The sequence below is a fragment of the Bombus impatiens genome, unplaced genomic scaffold (assembly GCF_000188095.3).
Source record: "Bombus impatiens unplaced genomic scaffold, BIMP_2.2 scf_0543, whole genome shotgun sequence".
Lineage (NCBI taxonomy): Eukaryota > Metazoa > Arthropoda > Insecta > Hymenoptera > Apidae > Bombus > Bombus impatiens.
This window is the reverse complement of record NT_176962.1, coordinates 1,033,060-1,055,377: the sequence shown is the minus strand read 5'-3', so window position 1 is coordinate 1,055,377 and position 22,318 is coordinate 1,033,060. Positions and strand designations below refer to the sequence as shown.

Sequence of the window (22,318 nt, the reverse complement as noted above, 5' to 3'; positions counted from 1 at the left end):
CTTCGTTCCGGGATCCGTAGACGGGGCTAATGTTTCTGAAGCCGGACGACCGCCAACTATCAGTTAAGTTTAATTGTCCACGATTAATTAGATCAGTCCTGCGTGTGTGTATGAGTGGTAGTGAAGTATGAAGGTAGACTTGTCTAAAATGCAGGAAATAGGATTAGAAAGGATGGATTGAAAGAAGATGATGCAATTCAGGATTTGAAGGATTTGAATTTAATCGCGCGTGTTTGAGTTTTCGAATGTATCTTCCCTCCAGTTCCATGATTAATTTATTTTTTGTCACGATACGTTTCTATAACTTGAAAAGATATAATCAACCTTTTATAATAATAAAAAGCTGAGAAGACTGTTTTATAAAAACTAGCAACGAACTGAGTACGGAATTAACGAATTACATACATTACTACGATTCTCAGACCTCGAAGTGGCTTGGAATTTATGAACGAGCAATTTTACAGCGAGTTAAAATTTCTGAGAAACATATATACGTACTGGACAATTTAAGAAACATTTTATACATTCGTTACGTAAAATACCATATTATCCAGCACTTTAGGCCATTCCTCCCCAAAGAAGTATCCTTATAAAAATGAGATCGGTATTACCAACATTTCAAAAGGATTTCCCTTTTTCGCATTGAAATCGTCGGATCGTGTGCTGGCTACCGCGACATTGCCGCGTACTCGTAAATCGCGGTTCTTTTTGCAGCGAGAAAATTTTTACTTCAATTTGTGACACAAGAATCACTTAAACGTGGTTACGTTATAAAAGACTCGTTGAAAGAAGCCGCGATATGCTCGTAATTTCTCTCTCTCCCTCTTTCTCTCTCTCTCTCTCTCTTTCTCTCTCTCTTCCTCTCTCTTCTGCGAGTAATTGGACCACGAACGAGAAGACGATCTTTAGCGTGTTTCTTTTATCACGGCGGGAATTTCGGGATACTTTGGCACAATCTTCCCGGTAGGTAGTCGGCAATACGACAGGACGTCGTCTTTCTAGTGGAAATAAGAATTCTGATTCTTCTTTCTTCTGCAAGACAACAACGAGCCGCGCTGTATCCTTGCTCATGGGACATTAAAGCCAGCCGAGGCTGCAAAAAGTTCCAGAAAAAGGCGTCGAATCTGCTGTAAGATGATAGAGAAGAAGCTGCTTGCTGTGTTTAAAAGAGTACTGGACGAAAAGTGGTTGATTACGTGTTGGGGATGTTTAAGGATGTCGACGAGCTAGATGAATGTGGAGAATCTAGTTTTGTATTGTATCTCTTTTTTTTTCTGTGTGCAATAATTAAATAGTACACAAGATATTTTTCGAACGTTTTAATTACGAGAATCATATTATGTTTCATGATTCAATAAGTCCTTATTTCTATGATGTAATAAGTTCAGCTATTTGATTGCAATTAGTTGTCTGGAAATTATAATGGGTTGTAAAAGGAAACTTACAACTAGCGGATGTTAGTATTACTAGATGTTAGTAGTAAGAGTAGTTATTACGATGTAATATTACTTTTAATGACTGCTAATATTGCGCTGATAACTTTTAACAACGTGTTGATTATATTACGTGCAGTAAAGTAATCTTTTAATATAATCAAGCTTTACATCTCCTCGGTAGATTTTTCCGATCATAAAATCAGGATTTTTATGTCTTTTTCAATTCTCTGTACCAGTAAAAAAACAGTGACTCGTAACAGTAACTCTTGGTATTTGTCACGATTACACGTTGCAAGCTTTATCTATTGCAAGTCCCCTGACTAACAGCCACGATTAACGATCATGTTTTCAATGCTTCAAATTGCTATGAAAATATCTCTCACAATTATCAGAAGGTTATTTATATAAATACCTTGGAACATAATCAGAGCATAGCGTGGTATATATTCGTATCATGTCACGTATAATATGTATATAATGGTGGTCGAAGAGATAGTTAGCTTCACTTTGTCTGCTACTTTCCAAAGACGAAATCTAAAAGTGTTCGGTAGAGCACCGACAATTCTGGTAACCGATCACCTCTAAGCATTTACCGAGTCGAGAGAACCGTAATTATACCGACTTGATCGAGTAACAACTTAGAGCTGACACAGTGGAAGCGGAAGATTCGATTCGCCAAGAACTCCTTGCTGCAGAATCGTTTCGCCGTCTCTCTCGCGAAGACGATTATGGGCTAAGGGGCCCTCAGGTTAGGACGCTTTATAAGAGTCATCAGGGTATCAGCATTCACTGTGAAACCGCCATATTAAGCGACTGGCTCGGTGCATACTTTCACACAATTGATTCGTTCACCGGGCGCCTCTATGCCCCGTGAAATCGAACAGTGCCCTCGGCTGCAAGAACAATGGGACTCTTTCTCCCGTTTTCTCTTCTTTTTCTCGTTTTCCTCGTCCCCTTTGCCCTGACCCTTTTTAATTCTCTCTTTCTTCCCTCTATTCCCCTCTCTTTCCATTCCACTCGTATTTTTTTCTTCTTTTCTCCCCCCTGTCTTTTTCTCTTTCGTTCTGTCGATCGTTCGTTCTAACCTGTTCTCGCCTCTGTCTGAACCTCTCCCGTCCCACGGTTCGGTTCCTTTTCTTCTAACCTTACGCGCGTCAATGCTGACGACCGCTTTGAACTTTTCCAATTTTCGCGCGATGAGATTCAGAGCAGGGGGAACAGAACGAAATTCCGGATCTAATATACGGAGAAACGTAGCTTATCGGGATTTGCTCAAATACCATTAAAACATCTCCATGGAACGATGCTATCCGGCTATCGATCAAAATCCCTGATCGATGGTTATATTATTTCACTTATTAAGAGCCGATTAAACGTACGATTTATATCGTAACAGCGATTTCTTTTGCTTTTTCTTTTTTTAATTCCGAAGGTTAATAACTTTGGTCAGAGTACACGTTGACCACAATCTCTTAATAAATCAAAGGTGTCACTGTAGTAACGTAGTAACTGTTTAATGCATATTCATTCCATACGTCCTTTTTTATATACTCACGTAATATTATAACACGCAACCAACGTAAAATGTACCTTAGGAAAAGAAAACTCCGGCCAACAGTTTCATTATGTGTAACCAAATTTAGTTCAGAGACTTTAACCTTAATTAGCTTTGTTAGTACCTACTTATTTAGTTATGCACATATAGAACGCCTGCTGTGCAGTTAATCAAATGTATTTCAAATCGAAAAAAATTAGAGAGCGCATAAATCACTTAGTTGAATAAGTAAAAGTTGTCTTATAGTACTTCGCTACGTATTCGCACGTACATACACATACATTAGAAAGTTACATTTATGATAAAACATGCCTTTCATCATAATACACATTCATTCATCCATACACACCATACACATCAAAATATTTTATAAGAATTTCAATTGCCTCGCGATAATTACTATATAATTATTAAAAATCGAAACTAATCATGGTTCGTAATCCTCGTGACGGTCTAATAAATTATCGTGTCGCGCGCTTACACCAATACATAGTTAACAAATCGACCATGGAATTTGAATAATTTAAGCAGTTTGCCAGAATTTCAAACAAAGCCCGGTGTGTCACGCGTACGAATTTAGCGAAGCAATAATTGCATCGGGAGTATTTGTTAATTGAATAGAACCGTCGCTCGAAAGGCACAAAAGCGAGCGAAACTCGTGGGTTAATGCTTTCAGTGATTCGAGATCATTCGATATAGTAGCGTTACTGCCTCGTTCCTGTTATCGTCGACAAATCGGATCCACGTTTCTTCTTTTTTTCAAATAATATTCCAAACAGTACAAAATGGGAGAAAGCGTGCGATTTGTCAGTCGTACATCATTACCAGTCACACAGTGTTACATAAATTCTTGTTCGTTCGAACCGTTTTGAAACGACATCGCGAGTTCGTCGCGTTCTCGAAACAATAAACGTACACCTTTTATCGTCGATATTATTCGAAACCGCCTGTTTAATTACAGGAGCACGTGACCCGCTAATCACACGTCCGCAGCACTTTTATTAACGATCATCTATTATTTTTCTCCCGCGTAATTTTCCCGTTGAAATATGTCACGAACAATCTTTACCTTCATTACTGGACGGCTTTATCGAGACAAGAATATACTACGTTCTGGCGTCAGTAACCAAGACAACGTACAAATTGATGGTTATTAACGAGTTTATTTTGTGGTGGTCTAAGAAAAGAAATGAAAACCTCTTTTTTTTCTGACGAATTTGAAATTCTATATGTATTGAATTGTTCTTCCTGTGCTTCAAATTTCAAGGGTTAACCAATATTAGCTTCTCGCTATTTCTATTCCACCAAGCATACACGAAATAAAAAGAGCGTTACATCGAAGTCGAAAAAGCGTGGTTTGCGTGTTTCGTCGACTCATTTTCGACACGCTTGTATCGAGCGATAAAACGACCTACACTATTTTATTACTGCCAGTAATCTATCATTTAACGAGAAAAAAAAAAACTGGAACACAAAGCCACGGAAGTACTGTCCATCTGTTTTTGTCTTGTCGTGACGCTTCCTTAACGGTTATTCTTACACGGTTAGTTTTCACGGTCAGTTTTAAAATGTAAAGTGATCGAATTGTGGAACTTTTCGAAGTTGGGGAAAAAATGTGCTCCACTAGAAAACGCCAGCTTGCAAACGTTCCAATCTTTCGATAGATCTCAATTTAGAAATAACGGGAAACTTGGAGAGTGCACTTGTTGATCGTCGATCTTGGTTGAAACTAAGGTTCGTTCGAACTGCGCCGGTGTAATTGAAGGATCAAACCTAACCTAACTTTAACTTTAGGCTAACTCGGTTTAGGTTAGATTTGCCGTGGATGCAACTTTGACGCAAGAAAGAATTCCCAGTGGTTTGTTCATTGATCACGGTGTTGGTTTTAAACGGTTTTGGGCTCCCGATGTTGTATGTGCGGAACAAGGACGTAATTTCAGTGTAAGTGAAATTTTCAGCGATCTATTATTGTAATTAGTTCAGGTAAGGTTATGCCGACTTGAAATTATGTTTTATACGCGTTTAACGACTAACGAGATCTGGTTAATTTAAACATAACGCAAACCGAATTTGATATAAATTAAGTATAACTGTGTGAAACACACGCGTGCGTTTGCGTTTGACGCATGTCGAATTTCAAATGGCCTAACCAAAATTTAATGCGGTCAAATGCTAATTTACCTCGTATTTAGTTTATACATATATAACCACAACTAAATACTGTATCACTCTAACATAACTCTCGCAACCTCTAAACTTCGGCTTAAAATATATATCATTTTAAATTAATCTTCAACAATTGAAATATAAAGGTAATTTAACTATAATAACTTAACGTTGAAACGATTAAAATTTCAATCCACACTAAACCTAAAGCCAAATTTGTTTCGAGCTATAGATCTCGATTCAAACATAATTCCACACATACCTCAATTTAGGCCTAACCCAGCAAAGCCTATTTGAGTCCTGATCTAACTCGCAACCCAAGCTCAGTCCGGATCTAATTCAAGAGCAGAGTCCGGCATAGGTCCAAACTCGACTCTAACTTATTTCAAACCGAATTTCAAATCTAATCTAACCTCAACTCAAACCAAACTCCAAATTCAACGCAAACATATACACGCATGTGTTTAAGCCGAAACATGTGTGAAACCCGATAAAATACTTGTTGATCCAATCCATCGACTATATTGCGACATCTAATCGTAGGACTAAGTCTTTGATTAAGATCTATCCATCCTGTTAGGTCAGATCTTTCACGGAAACAGCGAGAAGTCGCGTGAGAATTTGATTTCTCAACACTGGTCAGTGTGTTCTCCGTGGTTAACCTTGTACGGTATTCACGGACAACAACGAACGTAGCGCGTAGCCACGAGAATGAATAGGTTTATACGTGGTTGTGTACTCCCTGATTGAGTCCTCGTGGTCCGGCTGTAGTAGCGGCATACGTTGGCAAACACGCGCGACGTACACAATTAAGCCGGGCCAATTATCGTGCATTCCATTCGATCGTGGAGAGTTCGAGGCAATCGCTGCGTTGTTCCTTCATAATCGACGAGACCTTCTCTCTGTGCTCGTCGTCGTTGTTATTATTGCGTCTGTTAAATCCATGTGTGCTCATACACGTCGAGCAAACGTGTGCCTCGACGTGCTTTTATATCGTCTCGTAGCATGCGATCGTTCTCGAAACGAATCGCTGATCCCATAGTCAAGACGAGATTAAAGCATTATAAATAAAGCTCCACAGCGCGGTTTAATATTCATGGACATGAGCTTTCCTCCCGGACCGAACCGAGTCCATTATTCGACCCAGCTTTACACGGATTTGGAAACGTTTTCGACCTACCACGCCGCTACTGCATGCGTAATATTATTAGTAAATAAACGGGAACCCGTGCGCTTACGGCATAAAATATAATACAAGGAACACGTTTCCATGTGTTTAATTTCGTCGTAGCTTAGCTATCGGTGGTATCAATACGCGACTGGCCGGTCATAATTTAATAACGGTAATCGCAGATTGCCATGTACGATTAATTCAGCTAAAATGCGCGCGCGTGTGTGTCGGGCCGCTATCTCTCAGTACAATAATCATTGGAATCACGATTAGGGGCAGTTAGCTGCGCCTGTACGGACGATTACGCGAAACTTATTATTATGTGTAATAAAATGCGTCGCGTTTCGCGTGCAACCCTTGTCGGATTCGAAGGAGAGATTGCACTCTTTGAACGCTTGCGCCTTTGAAGGACACAGCGATCGATGATGTAATTTAGTTCTTAATATGAAAAATAATCGACTTTAACGTTGGATTCGTTGTGATTGATGGTATAAAAAGATACTTCTGAAGGTTAATAAATTTGTAATTTAACTTGCTTGTAAGTATAATTTGCAATAGCGATGTATAGTATAGGTCATTACCCCGAACAGTTACAATATTGTAGACGAGCCATTCTGTTACAATTTCATTGCGTGTTTCGACTGTTTCCTGATATACTGAGGATAGAGAACGTATGCTTGTAGGTCGTCGAGCGTTTATCTATACAATTAATAATAGAGTGCAACAACTATGAAACAAAAGGAAGAAGATTCAGATCGATAGGGCAGTTTGATCATCGCAGTGCAGGTTCTTTTTAAACTACTGTATTTGATTATGGAGTGTTACGGTCAACAGATATCAATTTCAATCATAATACAATGCATTTACGTATAATTCTATAAAAGGTACAATATGATTAAACAGTCGGTAATTCGTACGATCTATTCTTAATTTCTCGCGAGAAACATCGTCCGGAAATTGAGTCAAGAGTCATAATTCGACCAATCCCATTAAACACTTTACAAACGTTTGTATCCGGCAGAGTACGTGGAACTTCTATGATACATGAAACAACCACCGGAGCACATGACTTCTCATCTACCTATAAACTTGATCCAGTAATTCACAAACTTTGTTGCTTGCAGCACAGCTCAAAAATAGCTATATTCCAGACGTCTCAACCTCGTAAACTTAATCTTCAAGCAGTCTCGACAAAGATATCGCGCCGAAGTCACGTAACGTCAATCTTGCTCGTAATTTCGTTCGGTTCGATCGCCCTATTTCGTATTCCCTTCAGTCGTCTACGTTATACATCGAATACATATTTACATGTTTATATACATGTGAATTTCATTGTCTATATATGTACACGTATGTAGAATATCATTAGCTAATTACAATTCTATCCAGTATCATCATTCGTAGCGTGCTGCTGTTTTGTCCATTTTATCGGTTTACTTTGATATATCTTCGTTGTACCTACGGGTCGGTATAGTCGGCTCGATTTACGACTGATCCCAGGTACCAGTCAGAGTTTCATTTCAAAAAGTCGCGTTCGCTATCCTCTGGGAGTCGTGCGCAGTTCAAGGGAAAGAGAGAGTCCTTCGTCTCTTGGTTGGACTTTTCGGTAAATTTAAAGAACCTCTAGCCGTTCTGACAAATTTTCCGCTTCTGCTCGGCGATCATAAAAAATGATTTAGGAGAACGGAAGAAAACGCGCGCGCAACCGCGTCTGCGAACGTGATAAAAATATATTACCGCCACAAGGAAAATCGTACGGAGGGCAGCACACACCGTTCAAAGCTGTGAAAAAGCCGCGTTTTATACGGATACCGATCCGATTTCCACGTGAACACTGCCTGCTAAACTTTCCATGCATCAATCGAGATTAATGCTCTGGCCGAGCGACGCCATTCGTCTTCCTGTAACGGGAGGGATCCTACGAATACGAACCATTTTTACATAATGTCTTGTTCCTGAGCGACGCAAGATTTCGCGGCCCCCGACCCTTTAACCCTTGAAATATTGCCTTCGCTCTTGCTTTCGTTCAACACCACCTTGGCTGACGTGGGTCAAATTCTACGTGAGGGATAAAATTAACTAGAAACCTTGAGATTTCTTTCAAATTTTTCTTGCGTAACCTGTGACCAAAGATTTTTTTTTCACTTAGACAATATACATATATAATATATATATATAGTATTGTATATATGTATAATATCGTGGAATTTGATTTAATTCATTTTAATCTATTTTGAATTAATTGTAATGATAATTATTTATATATACATTTCGATACCTTGTTTCTATAAGACTCTTAGAGGATTAGTCTTGCGCGAATGTTATCACTCAGAATAGTGTCCAAGTCGGCTGTGTATTTCATTGGCACATAGAGGTTGAAGATACACAGCTTACAAGTGACTTAGACTGAAGCGGAGTTCCGTTCAGAATTGAACTGAAATTCGGATGGAATTCGGCTTGTATTAGAATAGAATCGGACTAGAACTAATTGATACCGAGCTGCATGAACAATTTTAGAGTTTCAAGCTTCGTAGACAGAAAATAGGTATACAAATTAATGATTCCGAAAACAAAACGATACCATATTTGAATATTTTAAAAACAGTTCCAAATATGATCTATAATGTACGATGTATTGTACTAGCGACTAAAACTTTTATTTCAATTCTCACATTGGTCTGAATTTCGAAGACTGATACTTACCAGGTATAAAGCATGCGCGTGTTATTCGCTCGATTTCCTCAGAAACAGTTTTGACATAATTTTTTCGCGTGTTTCAGTTTAAAATAGCCTAATAAACCCACTTATTAAAGACGAAAGTATTCCAGTAATTTATTCCTTTTCTTTTATTTTTTCCTCGTGCAGCATTGTGCCATTGTTGGATACTTAATGGTGTTTTGAATTCAGGTTCGTACAGATTTACATAATTACTGCGTTACAAGTATACAATAAGTATGCACTACGTAAAACGCAAAAAGCTATCTTCCACCATGACTACGTGTTCGGCAAACAAATTACACTCACGCTAAGTTTAACTGTCTAAAGTTAATATTTCATTAGACGATTATTACGTTAATTTCCTTAAATGTTCAAATACTTATGTGAGCCAGTAAATCTGATAGGTCAAACAGATTCTTCACCAATTCTCACTTCATAACTCGCCTTTTCATCTACTAGATTCACAGTAACAAGATAATCCACGCATGTTCAAACGTCTTGGTCGCTATCTGGCTATGCGATGGCACGAGAAACGTCTAACTCCTCATGCCCACTTATCTTCCGCACAACTTACAACGCTCCCCTCTCGTGATGCAACAAGTACCCTCCATAAAATCTCACTAGCACCTATACTCGTTATTTCGTTCCGTAGCTAGCCTTTAATCCGATATCTTTATCCAGACACAATCTACCTTCGTTCCAACCAGTTCGCGTTAAATCCACTGGCGGTATCGCTGATTCGTCCCGTTGATCGTTCATGTCCTTCCTCTTCTTCCACTGTTGACCTTAAAAGCGATCCTACCCGCGGAAAGCAGGCCACTATCGCGGTTCGATACTCGAACGACCTCGGCGAACCACGGCAAGTGGAAGTGTGGCACGCGAGCCTCGTGATATATTGTGGTTTTCGGCGCGGATATATAGATGCCAGGATACGGTGCGTGGGTATGGAATGATTCATGGGAAATCGAGAGAGAGCGATGGAAAATAATTGTGGAAATTGCAGTTAAAATATCACTATGGTTGCAGAATTGGTCGAGTTTTGGTATTGTAACGGCGATGATAATTGAAAATAATTGGATCGATTTCCACTGTTCCCGGTTGCATACGCTTTTATTATAGTTCGCCATTTACATATACATAGTTGAATAGGTTTTTTTGTTATTTGTTCGATGAAAATTGCATGTCAAGCTGTTTGTCTGTGTTGACCGTGGTATGAAACGCTGTTTTCAATATTTTCATTTGTTATTTTTGCTAAAATACGATCTTAAGGAAAGAAAGGTTTGTGATTTTAACGAAGAAATTGTATTTATAGCAAGAAAACTGGCGATGGATTACTGAATTTCAATTGTTGGAACAATGTTCGTGTTTAAATTATTTGGTTATCGAAAGAGTACTTAATCAGTTAGAATATTTATTAAATAATTTCATGAATATTACATTATTAATTATTGATATTTCAGTATTTAATCCACGTGGAAATTTCCTGCTCAAAATGATTATGGTTGGACAAATCAAAATTATCCGTGCGCATAAATTGAAATTCCAAACAGCCAAAAATAATTTCTCTTACGTAAATAACAAGGTCAAATTTAATATTAAAGCAGATTATTGAATTGAAATTTATACTCGGATATTTCTCTTGTTACATTTCGAAAATTAACGCACATAGAGTTTGTCTATATTTTCCAAAATTTTAGAATTTAATTAGGTACATTTTGCAAGAAACTTCATCAATGAAATCGTTTCCTTTTATATTAATTATTATGTAACATACAATCTAAGCGCATGGTATTAATTTTTTAGAACTATAGTTTTATTTTACTTATTTTACTACCATACTATTACATTGAATTTACTACCATATTATTACATTGAAATTAGTCTTTTTCACTAACTGAAGCAAAAAATTCTAACTAATTAAAAAGTATTTTTTCTTCCACAAAACAAACAAAATTCCAATTCCAGACGATTGCCAACCTTTAACAAACCCATACAAACAGTTACGAAAATACAAATAATGAAGAGCACCTTTCGCTATCTGTTAACGAAACCGTAAAATCCAGTTATCGTCTCATTCAACAAGTTTCCTCCACAAAACAGGGTAAGCTTTTCCCTCGATTCCTTTCGAGCAGGAGTATTCAAAGAAGCGTATACGCCAGCTGCTGGTATTAAGCAATCCAACGTGTATATCGCGTTACAGCCGAGATAAGCCCCTATACAGTCCGCTTCCGTGACACGTTTGCTGTCATGCCTAACACGGTACTGCTGCCAAGGGCATTTATTACGAGTGAAAAAGGGAAACAGGGTTCTCCGATCCATCGGGGGTTGTATCTGGAGAGTCGAACGTAGATCGTGAACGTGGCCACCGTTGATATCAGCAGTCGAGAAATATCTCGAGTATACATTCGGATAAGAAAAAAACGGTTAAAAAAAATAGAGAATTACAGATAAGCGTAAGAATAGCCGAACGATGTGCGCACTCTTAGATATAAACGCTTGGAATTCTTTGTCGCATAGCAGCAGTTTTAGCGTCGTCAGATAACGCTAACCCCTAGTAAATTCCGCTTCTTTGCCGCTTCTAAGCACGCGGTATTGGAATTTATTCCAGCCCGTTCTGCCATTCTCCTCGGTTCTTGTGTATCGGCCAACTTAATTCGAAGATTGTTGTAGGTGCAGAATGTAGCAATCTATTTTACTATACTATCTGTCATTAATCTTGACAGAATAGTATCTTGTGTGTATGAGGATGTTGGGATAGATTTAGCGTCGATTATTTTTGTTATTTATTTGTTGTCTAGTTACTAGGTAGGTTTCTTTGTGGAGGTAGTAGGGCACTTCTGCATTTAATTAATAAGAATTTAATTTGTGAAAATACTTTAATATAACGTTAGAAACGAAAGTTTTCTTACTAAACGACATTGGGAAATAGGAATTTGTAGGGTTGTGGATCTCACGAAGAAACGCAAGAAGAGCACGGTTGAAAATTGAACGTGACGCGTTTATTCAATTTTGAATTACGAGATATGATGCGAACAGAAAAATCTGGTACATCGATTGTCGAAAGAATGAATTACCTTGGACCATGTTGTTCTGTGATAAATAGTCGAAGGTGTTATCGCTTTTGTTCATTTCCCGATGGGAAACCATTGTGATATTGACGATTATCGTTGATCTATCGTGAAATAAATACCTTTGAATTATTGCACGGTAATCTCGCGGTTTAAACGTGTTCTGGCTTAGTTCGCGTACTGAGAAGATAAAACGGGATACGTTTCGTTGAGTTATTGTAAACTCATCGCATTCGATTCTGAGAAATAACACACTATAAATTAAGAAATAATTTATATTTTTGAAACAAGCGTATTTAACGATTTGTAGCAAAATATTTAATCTTAACTTAGTTTAGTATCGAAATAGTTGCACGATTAGACCGCCCCATTTTTTAAAAATAAGAACATAAAAATGTTACTGCGTTAAAAAATCAAGAAAAGGAACGTGCCTGAATCCTGAAATACTCGGCTTAAACGGGAATTAAAGCAAATTGAAAATTTTCCACACATTCGCACATTCTTGCAAACAAAACCTCCTCGTGCGAATAAAAGGTCGAGATGGAATAATTCTTAATTACTTTTCGATCCTTCTTCAATGGAAGCAACAAATGAAAAATGAAACTTTATCCACGTCAAAACGAGGATCAACGACTCGTGAATTCTCTAGAACATGGAAGACCAATAATTGTTCGAAAAGTTTCGGCGTCTACACCGTAGGAGAACCACTTTTCTAACTCAATGAAGCTGAATTAATAGTCATTAATAGCTGATTTCTTTTGTTGATTGTTCTTGCCTCCATGCACGTTCTTTTCCTTATGTCTGCATTCGAAACTTTCTTTCATCCTCGTCTATGCTCCTCGTTGCGTTCTTTATGATTTCTTCGCATTACCATCGAATTGATCTTTACCCGGAAATTTCCATTTTTTCATTTCCATTGGAGAAGTACATAGACGAAAATACAGAAAGGAAAAACAAACCCATTATTTCGAAGTTAAAAATGTACGGATGGAGTGATTTAATAAACTTGCTGCTCTCGATGGATTTTTATAATGACAAATAATGTCTGGTAAATATACCAGAATTTTGAGATTCAAAATATGTTCAAAACGAATTTTATATGAAATAGGTACGCATGTGTTTTACAGTTAGTTTTATATGTTCTACAGCTCAGTACACTGTACTTTGGCGCGGCTGCAATTTACGATTTTCAGGATCAGCGTTTTACAATGAAAATTCGACCAAGCACGTGCTCCAGCTTTCAACAACAGCAGTTGTTCCTAACGAACTATCCAAGTTCGTTAATTCATTGTTTGTGGCTTGATCTCAATTCGCAAATTCTCAAACATGTGAGAAGACTGGCAGTGTTTAACAAAGATTTTACGATAACAATGTGAACTCTTGTTTGTTACTTGCTCGAGAAAAACCACTTTTAATATAATATTTCTGCAATTGTATCTCAAAATCGATTCGAATTTTGCTGGAAATTTCAAAGTTTTCCCTAGAAATGACAGCTATCAGAATTTTAATTTCTTTTATTTCTCTCGAGTAGTATCATAGATCATAAAATAAAAATTATTATTTAATCTAACATATTTAAACAATATATGTTCTTTAAAAATTCCATATCTGTAAATAACTAACGCAAAAAGCTCCCATTGTGCATTTTATCGGAAAAATCTTTACCTCCTATGTTCTAGAGAACGTTAACGAAACTAATAATCTCGTTTACAACTCTGTTTGTGTTCTATTTAATTTTTGCCTGACAGCCTCATTAAGCTTGCGTTACCATCGAAAACCTGCAGGAACGTAAAAACGGTGACAAGTGCGATGACCATTTAAAGCCAACAGAGCTCTCTAACTCTAAAGTTGTAGAACGCGCTCGGGTTACGATAACTATACCCCTGTCCGATAATCAGGAGGCACGACCGGCAAATTTGCACCTCCGTGTTGCTTCTTGCGGTCGTACATTGCAGTTCAATAGCGGTGCTTCCCGATGTTCGATAACGGCTCGCTAGATAACAGATGGCCTTGAACCTTGTTGTGCCAGTTTGTATCTTACTTCACGTTACACCGAAGACAAAGGTTATCGTTGGTCATGCAATTAGTTAAGATTATCATTCACGTGGAATATTTGGGCAAAATCCTGCCTGTCTCTCTGTTTTTATAATTTAATTTAATCTATGTTTTAACTTTGTAGATTATAGACAAATCTCGATTTATCGAATATCGAATATCGATTATTAACTTTCTTATAATTTAGTTTAATCTGATCTACGTCTTGACGTTTATAAGCAGATGTGAATTACTGCATAATTGGTATGACAACTGTATTGTAATATCGTTGGTTTTATTTGAACTTCGCAGATAAAAGTTTATTCTGATATACCTTTCTGCAAAATTTTGCGTAGCATTTTAAAGTGATATAAGAATTTAGTGAGAATCTGGAATTAAGCGATTTGGAACTGGTAAAATATTTATAAGATGTCTTTAAAATCTTGGAAATTAATTTTACTATAGAGGAATAAAAAATGAAAGAATGAGGAAGTCTTGTGGGTGTAATGTTATGCAATTAGTTAAATACTACTTTATACGTTTCTGAAGATGAATGTCGTTCGTGATAGATAGGCAACATGTCAAATATTATTAAGATCGTGCAAATTTTATTATAGAGAAATTGCAGCGCGTAAAAAATAATGAACAAATACAAAAAGGAAAGTTTAAGAAAGTTCGAACAAGTTCATTTGAAATTAACTAGCTTTAACCGCTAATTATAATGGTTCTCGCGGCGCTTCACAAACTTTTTGACTCCCCGGAGTCCCTGATAGCGTTTATATTAAACTTGCTGACGTAAAAAATTGCAAATTATTGCAAGCTCATTTATGTAATATTAAAAGTACGCATAATGTAATTGTGTTAACAGAATGATAAAATATCCATGAATATTCGAATATGCCTTCGACTGTAAGTTTATTAATAAAATAAAACGATTTAACTTACATTGATATTTAAAAATCAAGTTTCAAAGATTATCATTGTATAAATTTTTTGCACTAGTAAAGTTATTGAATTGATTCTTTTTTAATATATTAAAACGCTTATTGTAATTAGTAGAAACATAAATTTTATTTATTTAAAGCACATATTTTTTCACAATAAACGACAAACCAAATAATGACAAAATTTGACGTCATAAAGATATTAGGACAATAATCAAGTTACAAATTAATACAAATCGACTTACAAACAATTTCCCGAATAATTTCTCAAGCATCTCAACCTAAAGCAAAACACAATGCATAACTACCAGCACTGTGGCTCGTTGATAATTGGCATCGCCGCAATTCAGACTAATTTAGCGACGAACAGAGATATTTTCATTCAAAGTTGGCCCGCATGAATAGTCGATTGTCTCGTACTATTCCATTGTTCTCGTGACGCGATCGTCCACAAGCCTTTCCGCACTCGCATCAGCGCACAATCAGAGAAAGAGTAAGATAGCTCGAGCCAGAAAGCAAGAAGAGTGGAGGAATAGAAGGGTTTGCGTAAAAGGTGTCGAGGGATGAGAGTGATGCCGCTTAGAAAAAGGGTTGTACTCCAAAGAACGCGATACATAACTTACGAACACACTGTTGGTCCACTGTGTCCCTTCTATAGTCGCAGTTATACTTATATATACATATATATACGCGCGCGTGCGCGTGTTTGTGTGTGTTGTCACCTTCGTGACGCCAATGAACCACCCCTTTTAAGGCTCGCCCCTATATGCCTCGCGCGCGTTTAGATAACAACCGCGCCGTGGTTATACACAGTCTCGTAACTACAGTTTCGCGTACACATAAGTACAGTTCCATCTAACCTTACCCTCCTCTCTTGTCATCGGGTATGTTGGATTTCGACCAACCACAGACGGCCGAACCCTTCGTTCTCTCTCTTCGAGCTCCTTACGCTGCTTCTCGTTTCTTCCACAGACATCGACGCATTTCGTCGATTCTTCCTGCCTTATATCGTGTGGCTATGGAAACCGCCGACGGATTCAAAGGGCTGCAAAGAACCAGAAGAAAACCGGAAACGCGCCATTCACTTAGGGAGCGCGGTTACGACCACACAATCTCACGTACGTTTCCATGAACGTGCAGTAAGATTCGAATGCCCGTGCTACAGGGGATTGTGCGTGTATGAAGTTGTACTACGTGGCGATTGTATCGTGGTTATTTTATAGGTGTCTAGATATTTTGAAATTACATGTGATTTTAGGTTTCGTTATTGATGAAGTTTCCTATGTATGTGTTCCATTATATTTACTAAAAAAGATCTTAGTATGTAACAACTGGTATTTGGATTCGTAATTTGACAATTCTTTTTTCTGCATTGAAAATTCTTCGAATTATAGTAAATATGGAAAATACTATTTGTACACGACAAATTAAGTAATTAAGTCCAAGTATATTAAATTTCGTATCATTTAGTAGTACTTGTATATGGCTCCTCCAGAAATGTTCATTCTGTGAAACACAATATTAAAAAATATAAACACTTATTTTTCTAATAAATAAAATATAAGTACATAGTATAATTTTTGCTTATTTTTTGTTGGATTATCTGACAAATAATTTCGTAAAATTCTTACTGCAATTGCAGAAACAATGTACTTCCTGTCATTAAAATTTTCTCCGTATCCATATAAATTGCACCCATGAAATTACATCCACCCGCAATGGTATAACGTCCAACTGATTCGCGCATTTTTTTCCTGCAGCGACAGAATTGATGGACTGCTTTCCATTCATCCAAGCCAATGATAAACCGTCGTAAATCAATCTTCCTTTTATCGTCAGCTTTCGTTCATTTTCCTGTGTGTATCGATTTACTCACAGTCGCTGCCCGATTGACCCCATATTCTCTTTTGTTACATCTATCTGCCCTAGCCTTTGTGCTTCGTGACTATTTCAACCAGGTTGCCACGCTCGCGCGACAGCTAATAACATAGCAGTTGTTGGCCGCTTTTGCAACTGACAGTTCCAGGTTTGTCAAAAAGTCCCTTTGTTCCATATAACTTTTCCTACGATTGTCTATTATTCTTTGCGCCGAAGTTGATACATTCAGAATTTCATTACAGGCACATCAGTAGAGCTCTATTTAATAATTAAACGAAATCACAGTATAAATATTATACGAAGATTGAGATAATAAAACATTCCTCTGGATAGAAGAATTTGAATTAGCCAAACATTCCCTAGATCTACCAAATTAAAATTGCGCGAACACCTAACGTAGGAATTTCCCAATAAATCCGCCAATTGCCACTGGTCCTCACCAGTGTACTTGCAATTTACCTAACAGCCCATTCAACTTCTTTCGCAATATCGTTCTCGTGTTTCAACCGGGTTGCCATTCACCAACGGAACGAAACGAACGAGCGAAATCACGCTCGACGAGCCAGTTTCCCGCAATTTCGGAGCTCTATTCGAACCCGAAAAGGCGCGGCTCCCTGTCTCTCGACAATTTCACGGTCGGCGCGAATAAAGCTGGCTGGTTCGTCCCGCGCGCGCCTTAAATCCAAATTAAAAGGGTCCCCGCGGTTCGTTTCGTGGTTAGGTGCAAAACTTTTTAATCATGCAACGCAATGGCCTCTGCAATGGTCGACAAGTTTCGCCGAAGTCTCGAACGGTGGCCGCGGGAAAATTAGTTCGGCCTGATTAAAGCGGCCACATGATACAGCGTTGCAATTAAAAGTGTCATGAAAAATGCATAGCCAGCGTTAATTATCGTTCGGTGGAGTGCGCGCGCGACGAGTCGCGCATATCAGGAATTCAATAATATCTATGCTCGCGGCGACAGCTCAACGCGAAAACGCGAGCGTGATGTTGCACGTGGCTACTACGGAACCTGTCGATATCGATTGCATCGTAAACCTGTCCACCGCGAACTCATCTAATAAAGGACCATTCGTCTTTGGTGTTTTAGTGTCACGCGTCTGCGGGGATTGCCGCCACTTACGTCGACGAGGAATCTTCGAGTCAGCGATCAGGAGCGACATATTGATGTGCCGGCGATCGATCCACGGACCAAGTGACGAGGCACCGACGCGCCGCCAAGAAAATCTCCACAGACGTGAGTAAATCTGTTCTAACCCTCTGTAAAATTGAATTCTGTTCGTTGATGGAACATGTGTGGATTTATATTTGGGTCGATTTCATGCTTCTTTGCTCTTTGACGCTGTTTCGTGCGTTGACTGGAGGATTAGGCTAGGGTTACGATAGATACGTGGCCTGAGGAACTGTCGTTATGAATGCGTCAGAACAGTTAGATACGTAAATTCTTATGAGAATGTGCATTTCGGTCATCAGATATTCCATTCGTCAGAATACTGTAATTGTATTGTAGTCTTGAGAAAGGCGTGTTACCATTATAATTATGAGAGTTATGATATTTTTTTAACTGAAGAACAGTTGAAATGTTTTATAATTTGATGCGTGACAAAATGACATAATAGGCGACGTATATTCTTTTATTATCTATAATAATTTCATCGTTCGTCACCGTAATATACAATCGTACAAAATTACGATCTACAATTATTAAAATATAAATTGCAAATAAATATTGCAAACACCGACGAAATGATTTACTCTCAAGAAATAAATGGAATTTCCTTTTTACTTCTTTAGTAGCGAATTTGTACCAAAGAGCAATAGAAATAACTGCTATTAAGTTAACGAGTCCATTTAGCGCGTAATCAACGCGAACTATACTTTCTTTCCCAATAAACTTGATGAACCATTTTAATTAATTCCTTCCCTTGGTAACCGTATAATTTTTCGATTAATTCGGCCATCCTACACGACTAGCCACCCTACAAAAATTAACCTACGAAATTTTAAATTTTAAATTTCCAAACTCAATTACCAAATCCAATCAGTTTGTGTCGCTATACACATATTACTTTTCCTACGGTGATTATGCGACTATGTGACTAATTCTTTACGTTTACCTCGGAACAAGCATAATAGATAGTGTGGAAAATTGATAAGCTTCTATTATATGAACTTAAATTGTACAATATAAGCTGTTTGTTCGTCGATGAGTTCGGATAAACGGAGTTCTATTGTATTCTCTTGAAACAAAACGGCTGCCAATGAAACAAAATGGTACCAGTGTAAGGAACAGGGAAAGAAATGGACTGTTAAGGGTTGATTACATTACTTGGTATAGGCACAAACGTGGCTACGACACGACCAAAATTACTGGGCAAGTTGCGGTGCACCGCGGCGTGTTCTCTTTCGCACTTGCATTCAAATTCATAACTGTGTGCCACGGCCATCACGGCACGGTTTCAACGCAAAATAGAAACGTATAACGAATGACGGAATTACCAGAAAGTGGAATTATATTGGGGCTATCGTGGAGCTCCAGAGTCCCACGGGAACGATACTTGTATTTTTAGTGCGAATCGATATTACCATACCCTAGCAGACCGAAGCTCGAGGTGAAATTTAAATTTACGGGAGAAGAATGAACCCGCTCAGATTATTACCTGCGCGTCAAGACGATCAAGGAGTTACTCATTTGCTATCCTTTTAATAGCAATTGAATATCGATTGAAATAATTGTGGAATTGATTGGTTTTATCTTGATGAATTTAAACATCGAATTATCAATTATATTTTCAGCATAATGCTTCAAGCAGATCAAATACGTATAAAATGTATTTACGTGTATCTTTATTTTCCAGTACAGTGCTTCTTTATTAGGTTCTATATTTCTTCCTCCTACGCTTCTTATCTTCGTCAAATTTTCAAATCTATCAAATTTCAAACCGGTATCAGTAAAGTATCAAATTTTCGTAATCATGATAATTCGTAATAATTTCCAGATGTATTAAAACGATCAAAATACGGCATTAAAATTAATTATTATTGTTATTATATAATTACATGCGGTTGTCAAATCACGAAATCCAAAGAATCCAAGAAATCCTAATCGCAATTCCATTTGATAAAATTGAAGCTCGTTTCACATAGATGCTGCTTTGATGCATCAATGTATTAGTTTGGACTGTTGAAAATAGCATTAGAATATCAGATGATCCTTTGGCCGCAGAGTGGAGGACGCGCCATTTGCACTCGTGCCTGCACACGGCTGCGTTCAAAACGCAACAGTGTGATTGCGAAACCTAGAGAAACGCTAACGGGTGTCAGTGGGTGACTTGTGGATACGGCGAACATCCCACGTGCACGTTTATTTCCCCGTTATGTTGATTACAATCCCGTCGTGTTCATACATCGGTGGCGAACGTATGACCGATAACGCATCTGCTGATCCTAAAGGCACACGTTTGCCACGTTGCCTATTTATTCAATCCCAATGCCGTAAATTTCGCCTGCAACGAATGCCTCCTTCCGCCCTATCGTACGGGGTGTGCGTATTATTCTGTCAATGCTGTTACGCGGACGCAAAGGATGCGGTTTCTGTCGGGCATAGACCGCGTTCAAGTAAAGCAAAGTTGGTCATCATCAGTGGAAATTGGATGCATCGAATAGAGTTTGCAGAGCTACGGCCACAATGACGCACAGTCCGTGAACGTTATTTACTGACTTGGCTAAACGCGTAATAATGCCCTCCCTGTAGGATGTACAGGGTGGATGTAGAGAAGAAGTTTTTTCTTGAATGATTTAGAGTTTTAGTATTTTAATATTGCGAAAAAGTTTTCGTATTGATTCATTTCTATCTCAGTTTTTTTCTTCTAAAAGGGTTTCGTTTAATCGTTTCAAATCAACCCATTAAAAACCAGGAAATAGTTTATCATAACGCCGCAAATGCTTCAATACGTTTAAATTTCATAGAATCGTGGAATCCAAATATTGAAAGATACAACGGTAAGAAAATATTCAACGAAATCTTGGAATTTCAGAATCACAATTTTAAAGACACGCAATTCGATAGCGTAGATTGATCGAACAAGATTGCAATTGAAATGTTACGAATAAAACGAAAAGGAATTTTTTAACGAAACTTCAAAACTTTTTGCATTTCTTCAAAAGAAATATACATTTTCTACTGTTCGCTGTTTAATTTTAGTAAATATATTATTCGTAATAATAACAAAGATATACAATGTGTTGCGGCAGATGTCTTCGACCATTTATACGAATCTCTCTCGAATTTCAGGCATCAAAGATGCAGTACGCAAAAATCAGACGATTAATTGATAAACAAAAAGAGTAAAAAGTCAGGAGAATAAAAGAGAAAACGAGGTGCACTGACGCGTTGATCACGAAATAGAGAATGTAGCTAGGACTGAAAGGGAATATCCAGTGACCCTGTTTTAGACCTCTTTTCATACGTAGCAACATGGTTGAAACGAAACTGGAATACACCCCCGCGGAAATACGTCAGTGGGTAAATGGGTCCGCGAGTTTCCCTTGAAAAATATACGACTATGTGAAATCGACATAATGGCCAACTGATGGAGCCCGTTAATCGTGATTATTCCGTCCTGGTGCTGTACATATATCGACCTTACAGCCAGCCGATAGCTGGAGTTAATTGCGATTATTTCGTACTGCTACAGATCATCCACATCGTGGTTAGTTGATAGCCGCAGCTAATAGCGATTACGTGCCCCTACGTGCTGGTATCGATCGCAATTCGTTTCATTTCACTGCCACCAAACCTGCTGACTACGTTTCGGCGGCAGTTACCGATAGAATTGGGATAAGTGGTCCGAAGATTGGCTACATTGCGCGAATTTCAGCGATACGTTATCGTACGTTGACTTAGAATATAGAACGTAACTTTCCTATACTACGAACATATACCTTCGTCAATGGTCACAATTTTGGGAACTCTATGTATTTCATAATTATAGAATGTACAAGAAGAACGGTTCCTCGAACAAGAAAAGAGAAGAGTACTATTCCAGAGAAGTAGTAAACTTTGTAGATTTAACGTACTAGAAGTTAATTTTGGATCTGAAATGGTAGAAGTTTTTTATAGGTCAGAGATTTTGAGTTTATACAGATAGATTCTCGTCGTTCTTCGACACGGTTCCGTTCGTTATACGATGCCAGTTACTGCAAATACGTTTCCGTGGAAATCAATCTAGGAAAGCTCGGGTTCCACAAGAATTATTGGAACATAAAGATAGGTATCATTCGTAAATCAGGTCAAATACATCATACGATCTCCGCGAAATCCTTCCTCGTTTTACGCTATCGAATTC

The 22,318-nt window shown here is 38.0% G+C and overlaps 1 protein-coding gene across 1 annotated transcript in view; it reads left to right on the top strand.

Moving 5' to 3' along the window:
• The window catches only part of LOC100741110 (amphoterin-induced protein 1-like), a 336,260-nt gene that overhangs the window by 248,680 nt on the left and 65,262 nt on the right, over window positions 1–22,318 (top strand). Inside the window, exon 6 of the mRNA XM_033321946.1 lies at window positions 18,061–18,207. Coding sequence (XP_033177837.1) covers window positions 18,138–18,207 — 70 coding nt within the window. The 5' untranslated portion in view covers window positions 18,061–18,137. The remainder of the gene's footprint in view (window positions 1–18,060; window positions 18,208–22,318) is intronic.